Consider the following 20,574-nt stretch of genomic DNA (forward strand, 5'->3'; position numbering starts at 1 on the left):
GCGTTCGACAATCCAAAATGGTGCAAGATGTTCGGAATTCTGAGAAAAATAGGGGTAAGCTATAGAGAGAGGCGGGTAATATGCAATATGCACAAGAGCTAAGAGGGAATAATAGGAGTGCTCGGATTTTAAAAAGGTGTAAGGCAGAGATGTAGTCTTTCGCCCCTACTCTTCAATCCGTATATCGAAGAAGCAATGATGGAAATAAAAGAAACGTTCAGGAATGGAATTAAAATTCAAGGCGAAAGAATATCAATGATACGATTTGCTGATGGCTTTTCTATCCTGAGTGAAAGTGAAGAAGAATTAATGATCTGGTGAATGGAATGGTCTAATGAGTGCAGAGGCCCGCATCTCGTGGTCGTGCGGTAGCGTTCTCGCTTCCCACGCCCGGGTTCCCGGGTTCGATTCCCGGCGGGGTCAGGGATTTTCTCTGCCTCGTGATGGCTGGGTGTTGTGTGCTGTCCTTAGGTTAGTTAGGTTTAAGTAGTTCTAAGTTCTAGGGGACTAATGACCACAGCAGTTGAGTCCCATAGTGCTCAGAGCCATTTGAACCATTTTTAATGAGTGCAGAATGTAGAAAGAGAATAAACCGAAGAAAGGTGAAGGTAATGAGAATCAGCAGAAATGAGAACATCGAGAAACTTGACGTCAGGAGGGATGGTCACGAAGTAAGTGAAGTTAAATAATTCTACTGCCTAGGCAACAAAATAACCAATAACGGAAGGAGTAAGAAGGACATCAAAAGCAGACTAGCACTGGCAAGAAGAGCGTTCCTCGCCAAGAGAAGAGTACTAGTATCGAACGTAGGCCTTAATTTGAGGAAGGAATTTCTCAGAATGTGCGTTTGGAGCACAGCACTGCGTAATAGTGAAACATGGGCTGTGGGAAAAGCGGAACAGAAGAGAATAGAAGCACTTGGAGATGTGCTGCGAGAGACGAATGTTGAAAATTAGGTGCACTGGTAAGATAAGGAATGAGGAGGTTCTGCGCAGAATTGCAGAGGAAAGGAAAATGTAGAAAATACTGACAAGAAGAAGGAACAGGATGATAGGACACCTGTTAAGACATCAGGGAATGACTTCCACGATACTAGAGGGCAGGAAATAATTGAGGATGTAGGTTGCAACTGCTACTCCGAGATGAAGAGGTTGGCGCAGGAGAGAAATTCGTGGCGGATCGCATCAAACCAGTCAGATGAATGATGGCACAAAAAAATTCCAGCGGGCGGATGCCCCCATTATTCAACAATGGCACCAGCCATTGTCGCAGAGCTCAGATTCAGCGACGGAAGTGATCACGCCGTCATCAAGGACGAACTGAAATTTCCATTCTTCAACTAACACAGGAAGCGCATCGAACAGGACTCTCTCCCGAACATCAGCTGCACTATGCCAAAAAAAAGGAATGATTTCCAATCACTACTGGTCGCTGGAGACGAGATGTGGTGTCATCGCCTAGAACCGGAATTAGAACGACAAAGTCTCTAGCGGAAGCATGCAGGGTCGACTGCTTGCAATGGGCGGTCGACGCATGCACTTGCTCGCTCTGTCCTCAGTGGGGTACACGCTTGCGTTCTTGTAGTGGAGAGTTTGGGGCCTCACCGCTCTTATAGGGACCGCATCTTCCTCTCCAGGCAATGACATTAGGATTTTTTTACCGGTTTCCGGCTTGTTTCTTTTTATATGCAGTTCCTACTGCTAACACGCTGCCGAAAATGTCTCTATGCTCGAACTGAGCGGTCACTTTTCGGGGGAACCATCCCAGAATTTGTCTTAAGTGATTTAGGCAAATCATGAGATACCTGAATCTGGGTGGTCGTACATGGATCTGGGCCGCCGATCTCCGATCGCTAAACGTAGAAATGTTGTTGAATGCCTATGCGGCATTATGTGCTAATTTTCGACACTGTTAATCAATACACTGTCTAACAGAAGTGCCTTATTTCCAGGTTTAACGCTGCTGATTCCATACATCCTGAGCACGAGGTCACAGTTCTCTGGTTGCAAGCTGAGGATCTTTTCGTTAGCGAGCAGCAAAAACGAACTCGACAGAGAGCAGAGAAAGTAAGCACCGTACACTTTCTAACTATACCACGAATGTTACCCATTTTGAATGTTTATGTTCCAGCCCTTTATCACAGTAACATTTTTATAAAATCAGAGGAGATTCTATGCACAGAGAGTGTCAAAAATTGCATACACATTTCAGGAAAACAAAATAACTGTGTAGAGATGATAGAAAAAAAATTCATATCTACACTTACGCTCCGCAAGCCACCACATGACGTCTGGCGGAGAGTACTTTCTGGTCCACTGTCACTTCCCTCTTTTCGCAAACGATTCGCAGGAAGAACGATTGCTGGCAGTGGTAAGCCGCCGTGTGAGCAGGAATCTATCTCCCTGATGTTCTTGATCGCGAGATACACAGGTTGAAGCAATATGTAGGTTGACCCTTCCAGGAACGTACGATCTTGGAAGTTTAACAGCAAAGCACATCGTGTTACAGGATTCTTCGGTTGCAGCGTCAGCCACTACAATTGGCTGAGTCACCGTCACTCTTTCGTGCTTACTGAATGAATCTGTAAAGAAACGTGTTGCTCTTCTTTGGATCTTTTCTGTTTCCTCTCTCATCTGGTACAGATGCCGGATTGTCAAGTAATATTAAAGTATTCGTGGAAGGAGGGTTTCGTTAGGCTACTTCCTTTGTGTTCAGATCACAATTCCTGGTGATTCTTCCGATAAATCGCAGTCTGGCATCTGCCTTACATGCGACTAGTTTTATGTTGTCTTCCACTTTCAGTCGCTCCTAATGCATAAGCCTAGATATTTGGTGGATGCAACTGTTTCCAGTGTTTGTTCCGCAATTGTGTAATCATACAGTAATGGCATCTTTCTGCCTGTTTGAGCGCAATACGTTGCATTTGTGGGTCCATTGCTAATCCGTGCATATATATATATATATATATATATATATATATATATATATATATATATATATATATATATATATATAACGCTCTTACGGAAACACCCTATATATCTGACGTCAGGCTATTGTAGAATTTTGGAACATGTTTTATGCTCATGTATTCTGACATTTCTAGAGGAACCAATAATCTTCCCTGCAGGAATCATCATGGGTTCTGAAAACAACGTCCGTGTTTAACCCAGCTCGCTCTGTTCGTCCACGAGGCCCAGGAAGCAGCAGATGTCGACAGACAGGTTGATTCTGTGTTCCTTGACTTGCGAAAGGAGTTCGATACAGTTCAACACTGTCGCCTAGTGAACAAAATACAAGCTCACGGAAAATTTCTAGCAAAGAGAACAAACACAGCATGCATTCTCAAGGGAGAGATATCTTTAGACGTAAAGGAACATCTGGTGTTCCCCCGAGGGAGTGTTATACGACCATTACTTTTCACTATATGGGAAACGTGTTGCTCTTCTTTGGATCTTTTCTACCTCCTCTATCATCTGGTATAGATGCCCGATAGTCGAGCAATATTTCCCTCCAGGGAAACATTGAGAAAATTTAGAAAACCGGCAACTGAAGATGAGTGGAGAACGGCTCCATTGCCGCCAACGTAATTTTCGCGCAAGGACCATGGAGACAAGAAACGTTAGGGCTCTTATGGAGGCATATAGAGAGTCGTTTTTCCCTTGCTCTGTCTGCGAGTGGAAAAAGAAAGGAAATGATCAGCAGTAGTGCAAGGTAGCCTCCGCCAAGCACCATAAGATGGCTTGCGGATTATGTATGTAGATGTGGATGTACAGTGATACTTGTCCTTGCCATCGTGAGGGCACAGGACGTGTGGAAGTGTCCATTGCCCCGGCCTAAAAGCACCTCATGATGACCATGACGAAATCATTTTTGTCCAGTGGTATACCCAAGACACTAGCAGCCATCTGTAGCGCTTCAGTAGATTCATATTTCACAACATTTTTCATTTAATAAACAGAACCACTTCCTTTGTTAGGTTGACGACGGCATCTCGTAATTTGTTAAATCCGCGTATTATTTAAACATCGCATCCGTAAGGACTTCAAATATCTCGTGGGTCTTACAACACTGACGACTTCAGGTACCCTCTTTTCGATCCCCCAAACCGAAGCGTATTCTGATACCCAAAATTTCTACCAATTTGAAAAAACCGTTGGTATCCTTCCCTGCTGTCTTACAATCTTGCACCATAATTTTCATAGCTAAAATGAGATTGAGACTGATTGGGTCAAGTCGGAAATTTCATTTCAGTGACTGCCGAGCTTTGCCACCTTGAGTGTGAATGTTACATGTTTCGCTTCTCTTTGGAAAATTTGTTTTTTTACTTTATATGATACATCAGCAATGTATATATCAGACAGTGTGTAATCTAAATGTTTAAAGGAATCGATTTGCTTTAATACTGAACTGTTTGTATAAATTTGGTTTCTAATAGCCACTTTCCCCTCAAAGAAAATGATTTAACTTTTCGTTATTGGGACTACCTTACAACAAATGTTTTTTTATATAACCTTAGATGCTGAACAGAGTATTTCTGTTCGTCTTCAGTACTAGCAAAGAATTTGATCAATTGCATGTAGTATGGCGACGAATGTGTTGTTACCTTGAAACTGTATGTTGCCATCAGGAACTGTTCATGTTTCCAGAATGAGATTTTCACTCTGCAGCGGAGTGTGCGCTGATATGAAACTTCCTGGCAGGTTAAAACTGTGTGCCGGGCCGAGACTCGATAGCACACAATTTATTGGCCAACATTCAGAAAATTCTATTCCTCATTTCATTGATCAACATTGCTGTCCGAAAGTTAAGGACGAAAATAGCTTTCACATGATGTGTCAGTGCCAAGTAACGTAGTTCGATGAACTTTGGGACTAATCTTAGAAAGAACTGATAAAGATATTACAGGACGTAACTGAGAGAAATACGTAATGAGATGAACTAAAATGACACTTTTATTCAGAGACAGTAACTACACGGAAGTCACTGCTATTTACGATGGTCCTTCCGACATTACAAACGACGGGATATGATTCTTCATAGGTTGTGTGGTCACAGCGGACGACATTGCATGCTCTGCGACATGCTACAATGTTGGTTGGCAAAAAGTTGTTGTGGAAAGATGTTCCATTCCTCCACCAGCGTGGATGGTCGTTGGTGCATGTGGACGTGCTTGAGTACGTCTCCCAGACGTACCCCACACATTTTCGATGGACTGTAAGTCGGGACATCGGGCAGGCCAGTCTTTTGGCTGAATAACCTTTCGTTCCAAGAGCGCCTCCACGTGCGCAGTTCGATGCGGATGCGGATTGTCATCCATAAAAATGAAGTCGAGACCGAATCCATCCCTGAAAAGGCGCACATGGGGAAGGAGTACAGTGTCACAGTAACGTTTACCGATGAGTGTATGGTGCTCAAACATTCGGAGGTCAGCATGCCTATGCAACATTACACCTTCCCAGACCATAACTCCTGGACTACCAAAACGGTCATGTTCAACAATGCTGGACGTATCCTCACATGGCGAGATGTGGGAACACGCAATGCACCCAGGCACACAGTCGAACATGATCGGATTGGTAGTCCAGGTGGTATGGTGTGATGAGGCATAATATTGCATGGGACTGGTGACTTCCATATCTTGGAACATGCTACACTCACTATCAACGTTATTAACACATTATACTCTTTCCCCACGTCTTTTCAGGGATGCATTCGGCCGTGATTTCATTTTTATGAATGACAATGCGTGACCGTATCGAGCTGCGCACGTGGAGGCGCTCTTGGAACGAGAGGATATTCGGCCATTGGACTGACCTGTCCGTACTCCCGACTTAAACCCATCGAGTACATGTGAGACGCGTTGGGGAGACAACGACCCACCACAATAAATATTACTAACCTTGTGGCCAGCACTCGGACACATGGCAGAGAATGCATTGCCGTCATTGGTGATCCCACATCGTTATTAAGAATCACGTCTCGTCGTTAGCTCCATGGGATCATCATCAATGTCAGCGTAATTAATGTTTTTGAATAAAAGTGTCATTTCTGTTCATCTCATTGCGTATTTCTTTCCGTTAGCTTCTGTACTATATCGTAGCAGTTCTTTCCATGTATGGTCAAAGTTTCATCGAATTATGTGCCAGTGACACATCGCTCGAAAGTGATCTGATTACAAGTTACATCATTTTTAAAATTTCGATAAAGTTTTTTTTATTTATGGAGTTGTGTTCTGTCTATGCAAGTAAATGAATGGCAGTTAATGGCGTAGACATAACACACCTCCATGAACCTTGCAGCAACTAAGGAACGACGGAAAACGAAAAGAAAAAAAATATTTCTGTTTAACAATCAAATTCTTTCTCATAATGAATGAACGCAATATTTGTTCCTCTATGAAAGCCTTCATGGTTTTGAGTTCTAAGTTTCAATCAGAACAAAACTTTTACTTTCGAAAACCAATTTGTTCTTCATCTAGTAAATTTTTGTACTGATTTCTCAGTTCAGTACTTTTTAAATTCATTAAAAATTTTAATCTTCTATTGTCATAGAAATATTTGAAGAATGCAATATTAAATCTATCTGTACATTATGTTTTATTATTTCTACACGACTTCAGACTTCAGTCACTGTTAATAATAGGAAGTAGTACAATTATAGTTCATTATTATCATCAACCACCCTCGACAAGTTTGTAAAATTTGTGCACAAAATCCTTGTAATTTAAAGCTTGAACAATGTTACATTAACGGATGCAACAAAACATGCGAGAAACGCCTCACTGGCCTTATATACAAATAACTCGTAGCATTTTACAGTTGATTTTCCCTGATGTTGTTATAACTATTAACAGACTTAATTAAACAATATTGCTCAATATTACGTGTAGAACAGGTCTTTGCAGATAAGTATTCCATAAAAATCTTGTAATGTGTCCAGCTGGCGTCGCTCACCAAAGATAAATGTGTCATCTCTTTATTTCACATTCCTATCACATTCCCATAGAATCTCATGAATTTGTATTTTCAAGTCGGAGAGTCAATAATCGGAACACGTATCACCCTTCGTGTCCCTAACCTTGCGAAAAAATTAAATGGCGCCAAAGCGTTTTCAGTATCAGCAGCCGATACCCATCAGCAGATGTATCCACTTGAGATAACCAGTGGCAATGTCTTCTCGACAGTTAGCAGTTCTCATTACGTCTTTATACTACTTATCAGTGTTTTGCAATACTGCCGTCAAGAAAAGCGTATTAAGAGACTTTCCTGTACAGATAAGAAATATACTGTACCATTTTATAATTAGCCGCTTATCAGGTCCTCACGTGAAAAAAAGACGAACAATAGCACTCCATCCCTATCGGCTTTAAAGTGCTTGTTTCATGCGCTTTAGAAAATTACACAGAATATAGACTATCCTGTCAACCGATTGATATAATCAAATTGTGTGTAGTCCCGCTTCACAGCTATTACCACCCTAACAAAGGGTTGATCGTGCAAAAACAATATTGCAGCTACGTTGCGGGACGTCGAATATTCTTCACTTACATTTATTACCAAGACCTTAAGTATTTATTCGTTATTTATTGGAGTCGTAAACAAATACAATACATGGTAATTGACAAAACAAAAGACAGGAAGAATTATTAAGCTACACTACTGTTGCCCAAAATTTTACATCAATTCCGCTCAGAGCCGCGAGCAGAAGATCTCCTTCTGGGCAAGATGCTGGGCATAGTTGACAGACCAGCAGCTGTTCCATGAGGTGTTCTACTCTGCAGTGACAGTTGATGGTATCCACGGAAAGCGCCATTTCTGGAGGTTACTCCGGGTCTTCCAACTTCAGATCGAAGGCGGCTGACTGAGCTCCAAATGATCCAGTTCTGTTCCTGCCCAGGTGGGAGGGTTTCCGAAAGGGGTAGCCAGATTGAGTGAGTAATTGTCAAGTCGAGAAATTCACAGTTGTGTGCCTCACGTAGCTGCTATTGTTTACAACACTGAGGTGGTCTTGATGAAACTTCTTCTGGGCCTCATACTTGTGACTACTGGAAAGTTCCCGTATAATGGATGGTTTTCTTAATAAGCCTGATTAGTTCCCTTCGCATTAGCGGCTACTTCACAAAGAATAACTGGTGGCCTTATGCCTGCCAGTAGAGTTCTACAAGTGGCTTAGGTTTCAAACATCCTGTAATAAGCCTACACCTTTCGTTTAGTGCCTTGCCAACTTTGTTTGTGATGGTAGATTTGTACCAAACTGGGAAAGCCTACTCTGAAAAGCTGTAACATGTTGCTAGTGCCGTCGTTCTCAAGGTTTGCTGTCGACAGCCACACGGTATACCAGTGATCTTGCGGCGGGTATTCAATGAAATCCTATTATTTGATCTGACTTTTATGGGGAGTACTGATTTTCATGTGTAGTAGTGCTTTTAAGATAGGTCAAGGTAGCTGTTTCGAGGTGAGCATTGCATCTTTCATCAACGCTTAGACTCAAGGCAGACACAAACCTTTTATCAGCTTGCCACAGGTTTTTTTGGAGGGGTGGGGGGGCTGGAAATATTTTAAATATTTAAAACTACGTTGAGTGAATTTCTAATCTAGTTGTTATTGCGAGAGAGAAATATTAATACTAGCGATTTTCTGTCTTAGTCCATTCGCGTACTGAGTGAGGGAAAATGACTATGTAACTGTTTCAGCACCCTAAACTCTGTTATCTGATTCTCTTGGTCCCTATGCTCTATATCAGGGTGTCCATAATTAAAGATCCAATTTGAAAACGCTGTAGAAAGAGAACCATGCTAGGAGTAAGAATGAAGTCAGATTTGATCAGTATATTGTCGACGCGGATGGAAACGTCATAGAACAAAAAAATTTAACTAAAATTTTACCAGTAGATGACGCTGTGCGCCTTAACGTAAATGGGGTCGGCGACAAATGACAGATGAATCGCAATACGCCGGCTATGGTTTGAGTTGCACATCACACCATCCGTACTGGTAATCTGCATCACTACACAAGTTCGGCAGTCAACATTTGTGGCACTGTTCGTTATGTAAGCCTATCCACTGCGGCAAGGTCGCGCGCCACCGGATGGGAAAAGTCGGTTTTTAACTATCCTGAAGCCAAAACCGCATAAAAAGCAAAATGAGATCAGTTTTCTGTCCAGAAACCAAAAATCGCATAAAAAGCAAAATGATATCGGTTTCTGACTGTCTTGAGACTGGCGCAGGACATGTTCAGTGTGCTGTCCATCGCTTTCTGACAAAAGTTGAAGTCACTATAGACTGGAGTGCCTCGGGGCTCACTTTCAGAACGCGTTGCGCAATACATGCCTCCAATTCGGCTACGTTCGTAATTGCAGCACTGAACACATCTTTCAATAACCCCATAGGCAGAAGTCACACAGATTAAGATCAGGTGGCCAGAGTGTAGAGAAATGACGGTTGATAATTTTAGCAGTTCCGAAATGCCTCTGCAGCAGCCGCTTCACTGGCTGTGCAATGTGTGTAAGAGTGCCATCTTGCATACAAATGGTGCTACCCACACATGCACTCTGTTGAAGGGGTGGAACTCTTGGTGCGCAAAAACTCTTATAGCGTTTACCACTGACAGTACACGTAAAAAGGGCCTGCAGGACTCATCTCTTCGAAAAAATACGACCCTGCTACAAACGATGTTATCCATCCGCACTACACAATCCTCTTTGCAGAATGAAATAGTGCCGGTTGATGAACGTGCGGATTTTCCGTTGCCCATGTTCTACAGTTCTGCGTATTACATGTACTTGGAGATGGAAATGGGCTTCATCTGTCCACAGAATGTTCCATGGCCATTAATTGTCCACTTTCACGCGAGCAATAAATTCCAGAGCGAATTCCTGAACATGCGTGATGCTGTGCGGATAGCAATGCAGGATGTTTCGTAGGATTTTCTGCACCGTGCTTGCAGGCATCTCCAACGTTCGAGCAGTTCCCATATGCACTGCATGTTTCCACAGCACCGCTCGACCCCTCATGCAGCAGTGCTGTTGCCACATCTTCGACAGACGTCGGATTAACTGCTTTGCTCCCTCTGTCACAATGCACTTCAAAAATACCTTTTTTTTCGAATTTTGTAATCATTTTCTCCAGACCCTTAGCAGATATCAGACTCGTGCCTTTCTCCACACTGTTGAGTGTCTGGAACTTATGCTGGCCTACTGGTACACCGTCACCGTACTTGTAAAAGAGCTTTACCAGTAGCGCGCGATCTTCATGGAGGGAGTCATGTTGGGGTGCCTCGGACGCAAAATGAAAAACAACCGTGTGCCGCGCATCTATTGGTGTGCATATTCTGGCTTTTACAGCTCCATCTGTTGGTCAAATTGTGGTTTTTTTATGACTTCGCCGGCCGGTGTGGCCGTGCGGTTCTAGGCGCTTCAGTCTGGAACCGCGTGACCGCTACGGTCGCAGGTTCGAATCCTGCCTGGGGCATGGATGTGTGTGATGTCCTTAGGTTAGTTAGGTTTGAGTAGTTCTAAGTTCTAGGGGACTGATGACCTCAGATGTTAAGTCCCATAGTGCTCAGAGCCATTTATGACCTTCCTCCCCCCCCCCCCCCACCCCCTGCGTTATTATTATGCTGTTCTATTTTGTCGACATTCTGAGCAGTGGTTCCCTTTCTACACCCTGCATTGTAGTGGCAAGAGGATTTAGAGGATTTTTGCACAGTATTTATCCAATGCAGGTTATCAAGTTTACCCGACAATACTTCGCGAGATCAACATCGTTATTCCTTAATAGATTACCGTGAAAACTACCGCTAGTTTCTCTATTACACGTTTCTATGGGCTACACCGAACTGGTAGCTCAGCAGATTTCTGCTTTTATGCCTACTTGATACAAACTCCAAAGGTGTGAACAGTCCTTCAGAATTGGTCGCACTTGCGCCTTCTAACCCGTATGTACAGATGAATTTCACTCTTCCCAGAACACTCCCAGCAAATCTAAGTCTTCCATTCGCCTCCCTTACTACTAATTTTGGACATTCGTTCCATTCATGCCGTTTCTTAGCATATCGTGCTGTGATGTACAGTCCGAAGACTGGTTTGATGCACCTCTGGTCAGAGTGGCTGAGTGCCATACGTAGGACCAGGGTCGATTCCCGGTACTGTCAGGGATTTTTCCTTTTTGGAAGGATTGGGACGGGGGTACACTCACGCTCGCGATGCCAGTCTTGGAGCAACATCAGTGAGCAGTATCGGTGCCATGTCTACTGAACAGGCAACGGCCGGTAGAGGAGGTGTGCTGATACCCACCAACCCATACCGCATCCAAAAGATGCCATTGCCACGGCATGACATGGCAGTCGTTTAGTCTCAACTGGCCCGTCCGTGGCCAGAACGACAGTGCTTTCCTTTGCTTTTTATCTCTACATAACTCATGCAGCGTACATATATTTCACCCTGCTTATTGTAGTCATGCCTTGCTTTCCCTCTATAATTTTTAGCTCTCCACCCCCCCCCCCCCAAATGCTTATTTCCATTACCAAATTGACGACACCTTGATGCCTAAGGATGTGTCCTACTTTTACTCAAGTTGTGCCACAATTTGTTTTTCCCCAGTTAGGTTCTATACCTCTTCACTACTTATTCTATCTACCCATCTAATCTAATCTTCAGCGTTTTTCTGAACTTGAATCCCCTACCCAAATTTTCCTTGATTTGCTTTCCTGTTGCTTTATATGCAGATGGAGTGACGTCTGGAGAGGCTATACCACTGTCTCATTTCCTTCTCTGGAAATTTTAAGGTTACGTATCTCAACAGATAAAAACAGAAACCCTATAGGATCGTTTTCTTGTCTATCTGCCTGGCCGACTGTTAATAGACTTTTTCCTCAGCAATGGGTAGACGCATCGAGTTGAAATTTAAGTCACATGCTATGATCTATTGTCCCTTGGCAGAGTAAAACTTTGAAGCTTGTAAGACAATGCAGTCGAAAGATACGTCCACTTGTGTCACTTATGAGAATACTCGCAAATTCAGTCAAAATCTATAGGGTAGTTCCTGTTGATACAGAATCATGAAATTTGGCAAGAAGCAATGTTTCACAGTACAGGTAAAGGAAAAAAATCCTAAAATTATTAATTTGTAATTATATCAAACGAAAAAATATTTCTTTTGTCATTTGTTAAGCAACGTCAAGCTTGAAACTAAAAGTTCTGCATTCACGCTGACCGAGTCGCAACGGTAAAAGTCAAACATCAGGCAAGGAATGACTTTATTGCTCATATGACGCGTTTCGGACTCTATCCATCATCAGATATCCAGGAGCGATTACTACATGTGCAGTAATCGCACGTGGATATCTGACGATGGATAAATTCCGAAACGCGTCGTATGAGCAATAAAGTCATTCCTCATCTGATGTCTGTTACCGTAACGCGTCAGTCAGCCTGAATTCAGAACTACTGGTTATTATAATAATGGTCGCCTGCTTCCTTCATGACTTTATGGCACATTTATATTGTTGTTGTTGTTGTTGTCTTCAGTCCAGAGAATGGTTTGATAAAGCTCTCCATGCTTTTCTATCCTGCGCAAACTTCTTCATCTCCAAGTTAATGCTGCAACCTACGTCCTTCTGTATCTGCTTAGTGTATTCACTTCTTGGTTCCCCTCTACGATTTTTACCCTCCACACTGCCCTCCAGTACTAAATTGGTAATTCCTTGATGCCTCAGAACGTGTCCTACGAACCGATCCTTTCTTCTCGTCAAGTTGTGCCACAAATTCCTCTTCTCCCCAATACTATTCAGTACCTCCTCATTAGTTACGTGATCTACCCATCTAATCTTCAGCATTCTTCTGTGGCACCACATTTCGAAAGCTTCTATCCTCTTCTTGTCTGAACTATTTATCATCCATGTTTCACTTCCATTCGTGGCTACGCTCCATACAAATAGGTTCAGAAAAGACTTCCTGATACTTAAATCTGTACTTGATGTCAACAAATTTCTTTTCTTCAGAAACTCTTTCCTTGCCATTTCCAGTCTACATTTTATATTTTCTCTACTTCTGCCAACATCAGTTATTTTGCTCCCTAAATAACAAAACTCATCTACTACTTTCAGTGTCATATTTCCTTATCTTATTCTCTCATCATCACCTCATTTAATTCGACTACATTCCATTATCCTCGTTTTGCTTTTCTACACCTACATTTATACTCCGCAAGCCACCCAACGGTGTGTGGCGGAGGGCACTTTACGTGCCACTGTCATTACCTCCATTTTCTGTTCCAGTCGCGTATGATTCGCGGGAAGAACGACTGTCTGAAAGCCTCCGTGCGCGCTCGAATCTCTCTAATGTTACATTCGTGATCTCCTCGGGAGGTATAAGTAGGGGGAAGCAATATCTTCGATACCTCATCCAGAAACGCACCCTCTCGAAACCTGGCGAGCAAGCTACACCGCGATGCAGAGCGCCTCTCTTGCAGAGTCTACCACTTGAGTTTGCTAAACATCTCCGTAACGCTATCACGCTTACCAAATAACCCTGTGACGAAACGCGCCGCTCTTCTTTGGATCTTCTCTATCTCCTCCGACAACCCGATCTGGTACGGATCCCACACTGATGAGTAATACTCAAGTATAGGTCGAACGAGTGTTTTGTAAGCCACCTCCTTTGTTGATGGACTACATTTTCTAAGGACTCTCCCAATGAATCTCAACCTGGTACCCGCCTTACCAACAATTAATTTTATATGATCATTCCACTTCAAATCGTTCCGCACGCATACTCCCAGATACTTTACAGAAGTAACTGCTACCAGTGTTTGTTCCGCTATCATATAATCATACAATAAAGGATCCTTCTTTCTATGTATTCGCAATACATTACATTTGTCTATGTTAAGGGTCAGTTGCCACTCCCTGCACCAAGTGCCTATCCGCTGCAGATCTTCCTGCATTTCGCTACAGTTTTCTAATGCTGCAACTTCTCTGTATACTACAGCATCATCCGCTGAAATCCGCATGGAACTTCCGACACTATCTGCTAGGTCATTTATATATATTGTGAAAAGCAATGGTCCCATAACACTCCCCTGTGGCACGCCAGAGGTTACTTTAACGTCTCTAGACGTCTCTCCATTGATAACAACATGCTGTGTTCCGTTTGCTAAAAACTCTTCAATCCAGCCACACAGCTGGTCTGATACTCCGTAGGCTCTTACTTTGTTTATCAGGCGACAGTGCGGAACTGTATCGAACGCCTTCCGGAAGTCAAGGAAAATAGCATCTACCTGGGAGCCTGTATCTAATATTTTCTGGGTCTCATGAACAAATAAAACCGAGTAGGATCTCACACGATCGCTGTTTCCGGAACCCATGTTGATTCCTACAGAGTAGATTCTGGGTTTCCAAAAACGACATGATACGCGAGCAAAAAACATGTTCTAAAATTCTACGACATATCGACGTCAGAGATATAGGTCTATAGTTTTGCGCATCTGCTCGACGACCCTTCTTGATGACTGGGACTACCTGTGCTCTTTCCCAATCATTTGGAACCTTCCGTTCCTCTAGAGACTTGCGGTACACGGCTGTTAGAAGGGGGGCAAGTTCTTTCGTGTAATCTGTGTAGAATCGAAATGGTATCCCGTCAGGTCCAGAGGACTTTCCTCTGTTGAGTGATTCCACTTGCTTTTCTATTCCTTGGACACTTATTTCGATGTCAGCCATTTTTTCGTTTGTGCGAGGATTTAGAGAAGGAACTTTTGTTGATGTTCATCTTATATCCTCCTTTCAAGACACTGTCCATTCCGTTCAACTACTCTTCCAGGTCCTTAGCTGCCTCTGACAGTATACAATGTCATCGGCAAATCTGAAAGTTCTCATTTCTTCTCCATGGATTTTAATTCCTACTCCAAATTTTTCTTCTGTTTCCTTTATTGCTTGCTCAATATGCAGATTGAATAACATCGGGGGATAGGCTACAAGCCTTTCTCACTCCCTTCCCAACTAGTGCTTCCCTTTCATGCCGCTCGGCTCTTATAACTGCCATAGCCTTTCTTTCCCTGTATTTGATCCCTGCCACCTTCAGAATTTGAAAGAGAGTATTCGAGTCAACACATTTATATTACTAAAATTAAAACATTCTCGAAAATCTTGGAATCTTGGGACCGATATCTTGCTAGTATTAGTATCGGTAACAGGCAAAATGGTCGAGATTCTCGATTCCACGGCCGGCCTATGTGGCCGAGCGGTTCTAGGCGCTTCAGTCCGGAACCGCGCTGTTGCTACCGTCACAGGTTCGAATCCTGCCTTGGGCGTGGATGTGTGTGATGTCCTTAGGTTAGTTAGGTTTAAGTAGTTCTAAGTCTAGGGGACTGACGACCTCAGATGTTAAGTCCCATAGTGCTTAGAGCCATTTGAAACATTTATCGAATCCACGAATTGATGAACTCTTTGTATACATAATTAAGTTTGTATGCAACTCTCAGTGTGTGAACCCTACTCGCACCTGGCCAGTATCTTTCACTTTCTTATCCCTAGACTCATATAACTGCTGTCTGAGTTCTATACAAGCTATAATCGGCCCAATCATCTTAATGTGAGGTCCGCGGCTCGTGGTCTTGCGGTAGCGTTCTCTCTTCCCGCGCACGGGGTCCCGGGTTCGAATCCCGGAGGGGTAGGAGATTTTCTCAGCCTCGAGATGACTGGGTGTTGTGTGTCTTTCATCGTCATTGCATCCTCATTCACTCGCAAGTCGCCGTAGTAGCGCTAAAGAACGCTCATTACTATCTTAATGTGAGCATCTCCTATGTTCGACGTCAATAATCACTTACAGAAGACTGGTGGGAGCATTAGCGGTGGACGCGGAAAACATTGCAGTCGGAACTGGGTGGTTCAAAATGGCTCTGAGCACTATGGGACTTAACTTCTAAGGTCGTCAGCCCCCTATAACTTAGAACTACTTGAACCTAACTAACCTAAGGACGTCACAAACATGCATGCCCAAGGGAGGATTCGAACCTGCGACCGTAGCGGTCGCGCGTTTCCAGACTGTAGCGTTTAGAACCGCTCGGCCACTCCAGCCGGCGGGACTGAGTGGTCATTGGCTTTCGAGCCAAGGGTGAAAGCATTTCCGAAACAGCTAGGTTTGTAAATACAGTAGTTTGCCTGCCGCCGTGGTTAACCACGGCAAAATGGCTCTATCCACAACCGGCGCTGTGACAACTGTGGTATACCACCACGGTCATAGATAACAGAGCTGAAAGACGGCTGCGGAGATAGGGTACGGGCGAATAGCAACTGACCGCCCAGATAAAACAAGGGCTACCAACAGTGTCAAGAACCGTTCAGCGAACGTTGTTGCGAAAGGGCGTCCGCAGCAGGCGATCGGTTCATGCACCCATGCTGACTACCGTTAATCAGTGACGCAGGATGGAAATTGCACCTAAATACCGCACGTGAACGTCCACTGAGTAGCAATAGGTGGCCTTTCCAGATGAAACATACGTTATATTCCGTCGCAGAGATAATCGCTAGCGTGTGCGGTGAGGAACATCAGAAAGAAAACACCCTGCATGTGTTACAGTCTGGGGAATGTTATCGTGGCATTCCTTGGGTGATCTCCTAATTCTGGAAGGTACAGAGGATCAACACAAGTATACTTCTATGCTTGGGGACTACATCCAACCCTGCATGCAGATTGTTTTTTCTCGACAATGCACCTTGTCACCCAGTTCGCAGCATACGTGCGTTCCTCTGGCCTCAAAACTCCCCGCATTTAAATTGAATTGAGAATCTGTGGGTTCACCTCGATCAGCCTGCTTGTTCCATGGATCCTCGACCGAGAAACCTACAGCAGCTGGCCACGGTACTGCAATCGGTACGGCTCCATATTCCTGTCGGTACCTTCCAGAGACCCAGTGACTCTCTTCCTACATTTCTCGCAGCGGTCCGCGTTGCAAAGGTTGATTACTCGTTTTTCTGACGGGTGGTCACATGAAGGTAACTGCACAATGTAGACAACATTTTGCCCTCTTTATTTTATACCTGTCACCATCCGAATTTCAAAGGGTATATTACAGTTAACATTTTCAAAAGCCTGCTCTAAACCCACAAATGCTATTGAGGTATTTTGGGCTTCATTTAGTATATCTTCTACGATACGTCGTAGGATCAGTATTACCTCTTGTGTTCCTACATTTCTCCGAAAACCGAATTAATATTCCTCGACGTCGTCTTCTATAAATTTTCCGACCTTCTGTAAATAATTCGAATCAGTATTTCGCAACCATGACTTAATTAAACTGATAATTTGGTAATATTCGCGTCTATCAGCACCTGCCTTCTTTGGAATAGAAATTATTGTATTTTTCCGAGAAGGCGTAATAGAAATCCTTGGATATCACACGAGTAACTGAATTTAATATATGAAAGGAGAAAATATAGATGTGGAGCAAATGAAACAGACGAAAGGGAATACAAACGTCTAAACAATGAGATCAACAGAAAGTGAGAAATGGGTAAGCAGGAATGGCTAAACAACAAATGCTAATCTATAGAAGTATTTGTAACTAGGGGAAAGATGGATACCGCCTACAAGGAAACGAAGTAGACGTTTGCAGGAAAGAGAAGCAGCTGTATGAATATCTAGAGCTCAGACGGAAATCCAGTTCTAAAGAAGAAGGGAAAGTGGAAAGATGGAAGAAATATATAGAGGGGCTATACCAGGGAAATGAAGGCAATATTATGGGAAGGACAGAGGAAGTAGGTGAAGATGAAATGGCAGATATGATATTGCGAGAAGAATTTTAAAGAGCACTGCAAGGCCTAAGTGGAAACAAAGCCTCGGAAGTAGTCAACATTCTGTCAGAACAGCTGATATTCTTGGTAGAGTCAGCCATGACGAAAGTATTCCGTCTGGTAGGCAACACACATGTGATAGCGCGCAATACTCCCAGACTTCAAGAAGAAGGTAATAATTCCAATTCCGAAGAAAGCTGTTGCTGACAGGTGTGAATATTATCAACCACTACGTGAATAAGACTTGGTTGCAAAATCCTAACACAAATTACTTACAGAAGAATGGAATTATAACCGGTAGAAGCCAATCTTGGGGAATATCGGTTAGAGTTAGGGAGCAAAGTAGAAACGCACGAGGCAATACTGATACTACAACTTATCTTAGGCAAACCTATGTTTACAGCATTTGTAGACTTAGAGAAAGCTTTTGATAATATTGAGCGGAATGCATTCTTTGAAGTTACGAAAGCAGCGTAGGTGAAACACAGTGAGGAAAAGGTTATGTACAACAGAAAGAAGACGGCAGTTATAAGAGTCTAAGGGCGTGAAAGGGAAGCAGTGGTTGAGAAGGAGTGAGACAGCGTTACAGCCTATCCCTAAAGTCTTTCGATCTATACATTAAGCAAGAAGTAAAGGAAACGAAAGAAAAATTTGGGAAAGGAATTAAAGCGCAAGGAGGCGTAATAAAAACTTTGAGGTTAGCTGTCAGAGACAACGAAAGAAGGAAGAGCAGTTGGACGAAATGGAACGTGTTTTGAAAGACGAATATAAGACGGACGTACATAAAAGCAAAACTAGCGGAATGGGATGAATCTAATTAAATAATGCGATGCTGCGGGACTTAGGTTACGACATGAGACACTAAAAGTAGTAGATGAGTTTTGCTAGTTGGGCAGTAAAATAACTGATGATGTTCGAGGTAGAGAGGATATAAAATGTAGACTGACAATGATAAGAAAAGTGTTTCTGAAGCAGAGAAATTTGTTAACATTCCATGCAAATTTAATTATTAGGCAATCTTCTCTAAAGCTATTTATCGGGAGTGTAGCCTTGAGTGGAAATGAAAAGAGTACGACAAGCAGTTAAGACAAGAAGAAAATGGAAACTTTTGAAATGTCGTACAATAGAGGACTGAAGATTAGATGTGTATATCCCGCAACTAATGAGAAAGTACTGAATAAAATTAGGGAGAAAAAAATTTGTGGCTTAACTTGACTAAAAGAAGGGATCAGTTGATAGGACACATTCTGAGACATCGAGGAATCCTCAGTTTAGTATTGGAGGGAAGCGTGTGTGTGTGTGTGTGTATGTGTGTGTGTGTGTGTGTGTGTGTGTGTGTATGTGTGTGTGCGTGGGGGGGGGCGGGATGGGGGCGGGGGGCGGGGGGGGGGGATTAAAATGGTTAAAATGATACAGAGCGAGAGACGAATACAATAAGCAAGTTCAAATGGATGTAAGTCGCAGTAGTTATTCGAAGAGGCTTGCACAGGATAGAGTAATGTGGAGAGCTGCGTCAAACCAATCGTCTTGGACTGAAGACCACAACAACACGAACATTCTTCTACAGTTCTAAGGGTACTTCACCTGTTGCATATATCATGTGCATCGTATGGAATAGTTTTCCCATAGATGGTTCTGCCAAGGATGTCAATAACCCTGAAACCCAGAGGAAATGTCATCTACTTGACATTCTCTGTTTCTTAGTAGTCGGGTTCTTTCTGTTTCTTGTGAGCATTGTCTTGCATTTACTAACATTGAAGATATCTGCCATTCGTTACAGAAACTGGAAATTTTGCCTAAGTCTTTCTTTACGATCGTCCGAAGATGGGACACTTTTCTGGAGGCACGAACAACTCGATAGTGCCGCTGATCCCATCTGATAAAATGTTCACGTATATTGAAAACATTAGGGAGTCTGTTAGCTTTATTGGGCCACATGGTATGTTTTCATTTCTGATCAACATTCACAGTCCAGTACTAGGTTCTACTGGTCAAACGTTCTTCTTCAAACAAATCATTTATCTATGGACACATCAGTACGATCCTGTTAGCGTAATACGGATAATAAGGGAATAATAAAACATCCATAAAATGATCTTATATTTCCTGGATCAAGTGTTGAATGCAAATGACCTGTTGTATGTAGAACCTAAACATATACATTTAACGTGCACTTATTATTCTAATACCAAAACTTTATAATTAATATGTTCTGTCACAGTTTAGCTGCGCTCCTGTCAAAATTCCGAATCGACTACAGCGATGTGGTCGTGATACCGAACATCACTCAGCAAGCACAAGAAAAAACAAGATTGGAATTTGAATCTCTGATCGAGAAATTCCGAATTAACAGCAGTAATGGAGAGAACTCTTCCAACGGTAAGAGCTTCTGGTTGTAATTTTACAATATCACAACACAAAGGATACTACTCTTACATTTTAAAGAAACTCTCTAGATTCTAATTAAAAAGATCAATAAACTATGAGTTTATGGTTCTGTGAGTCCATCATTATGAGCAGGTTCCTCAAAAAATACATCTACTACGCATCTGTTGCATATTCATAGTCGCCAACCATTATCAACTAAGAAAAAAAAAATTTTAATCTGGTATAGTTATTTCAGATGTTTTAAATTTAAATAAAAATACACGATTTGGAGCTTATTTAACAATTCATTTAAGCCACTTTTACTTTTTGTCATTCAAAGTATCACACTGAAACAAAATTAGTAAGTGAACTATTTATTTTGATATGCCGTGCCAAATACATGGGACCGAACGCCATC

At 42.7% G+C, this 20,574-nt stretch overlaps 1 protein-coding gene across 1 annotated transcript in view; it reads left to right on the forward strand.

The window, feature by feature from the left end:
- Window positions 1–20,574, forward strand: part of LOC126094474 (bumetanide-sensitive sodium-(potassium)-chloride cotransporter-like) — a 618,436-nt gene that overhangs the window by 591,795 nt on the left and 6,067 nt on the right. Inside the window, 2 exon segments of the mRNA XM_049908865.1 lie at window positions 1,952–2,066; window positions 20,011–20,168. Coding sequence (XP_049764822.1) covers window positions 1,952–2,066; window positions 20,011–20,168 — 273 coding nt within the window.

The sequence above is a fragment of the Schistocerca cancellata genome, chromosome 8 (assembly GCF_023864275.1).
Source record: "Schistocerca cancellata isolate TAMUIC-IGC-003103 chromosome 8, iqSchCanc2.1, whole genome shotgun sequence".
Taxonomy (NCBI): domain Eukaryota; kingdom Metazoa; phylum Arthropoda; class Insecta; order Orthoptera; family Acrididae; genus Schistocerca; species Schistocerca cancellata.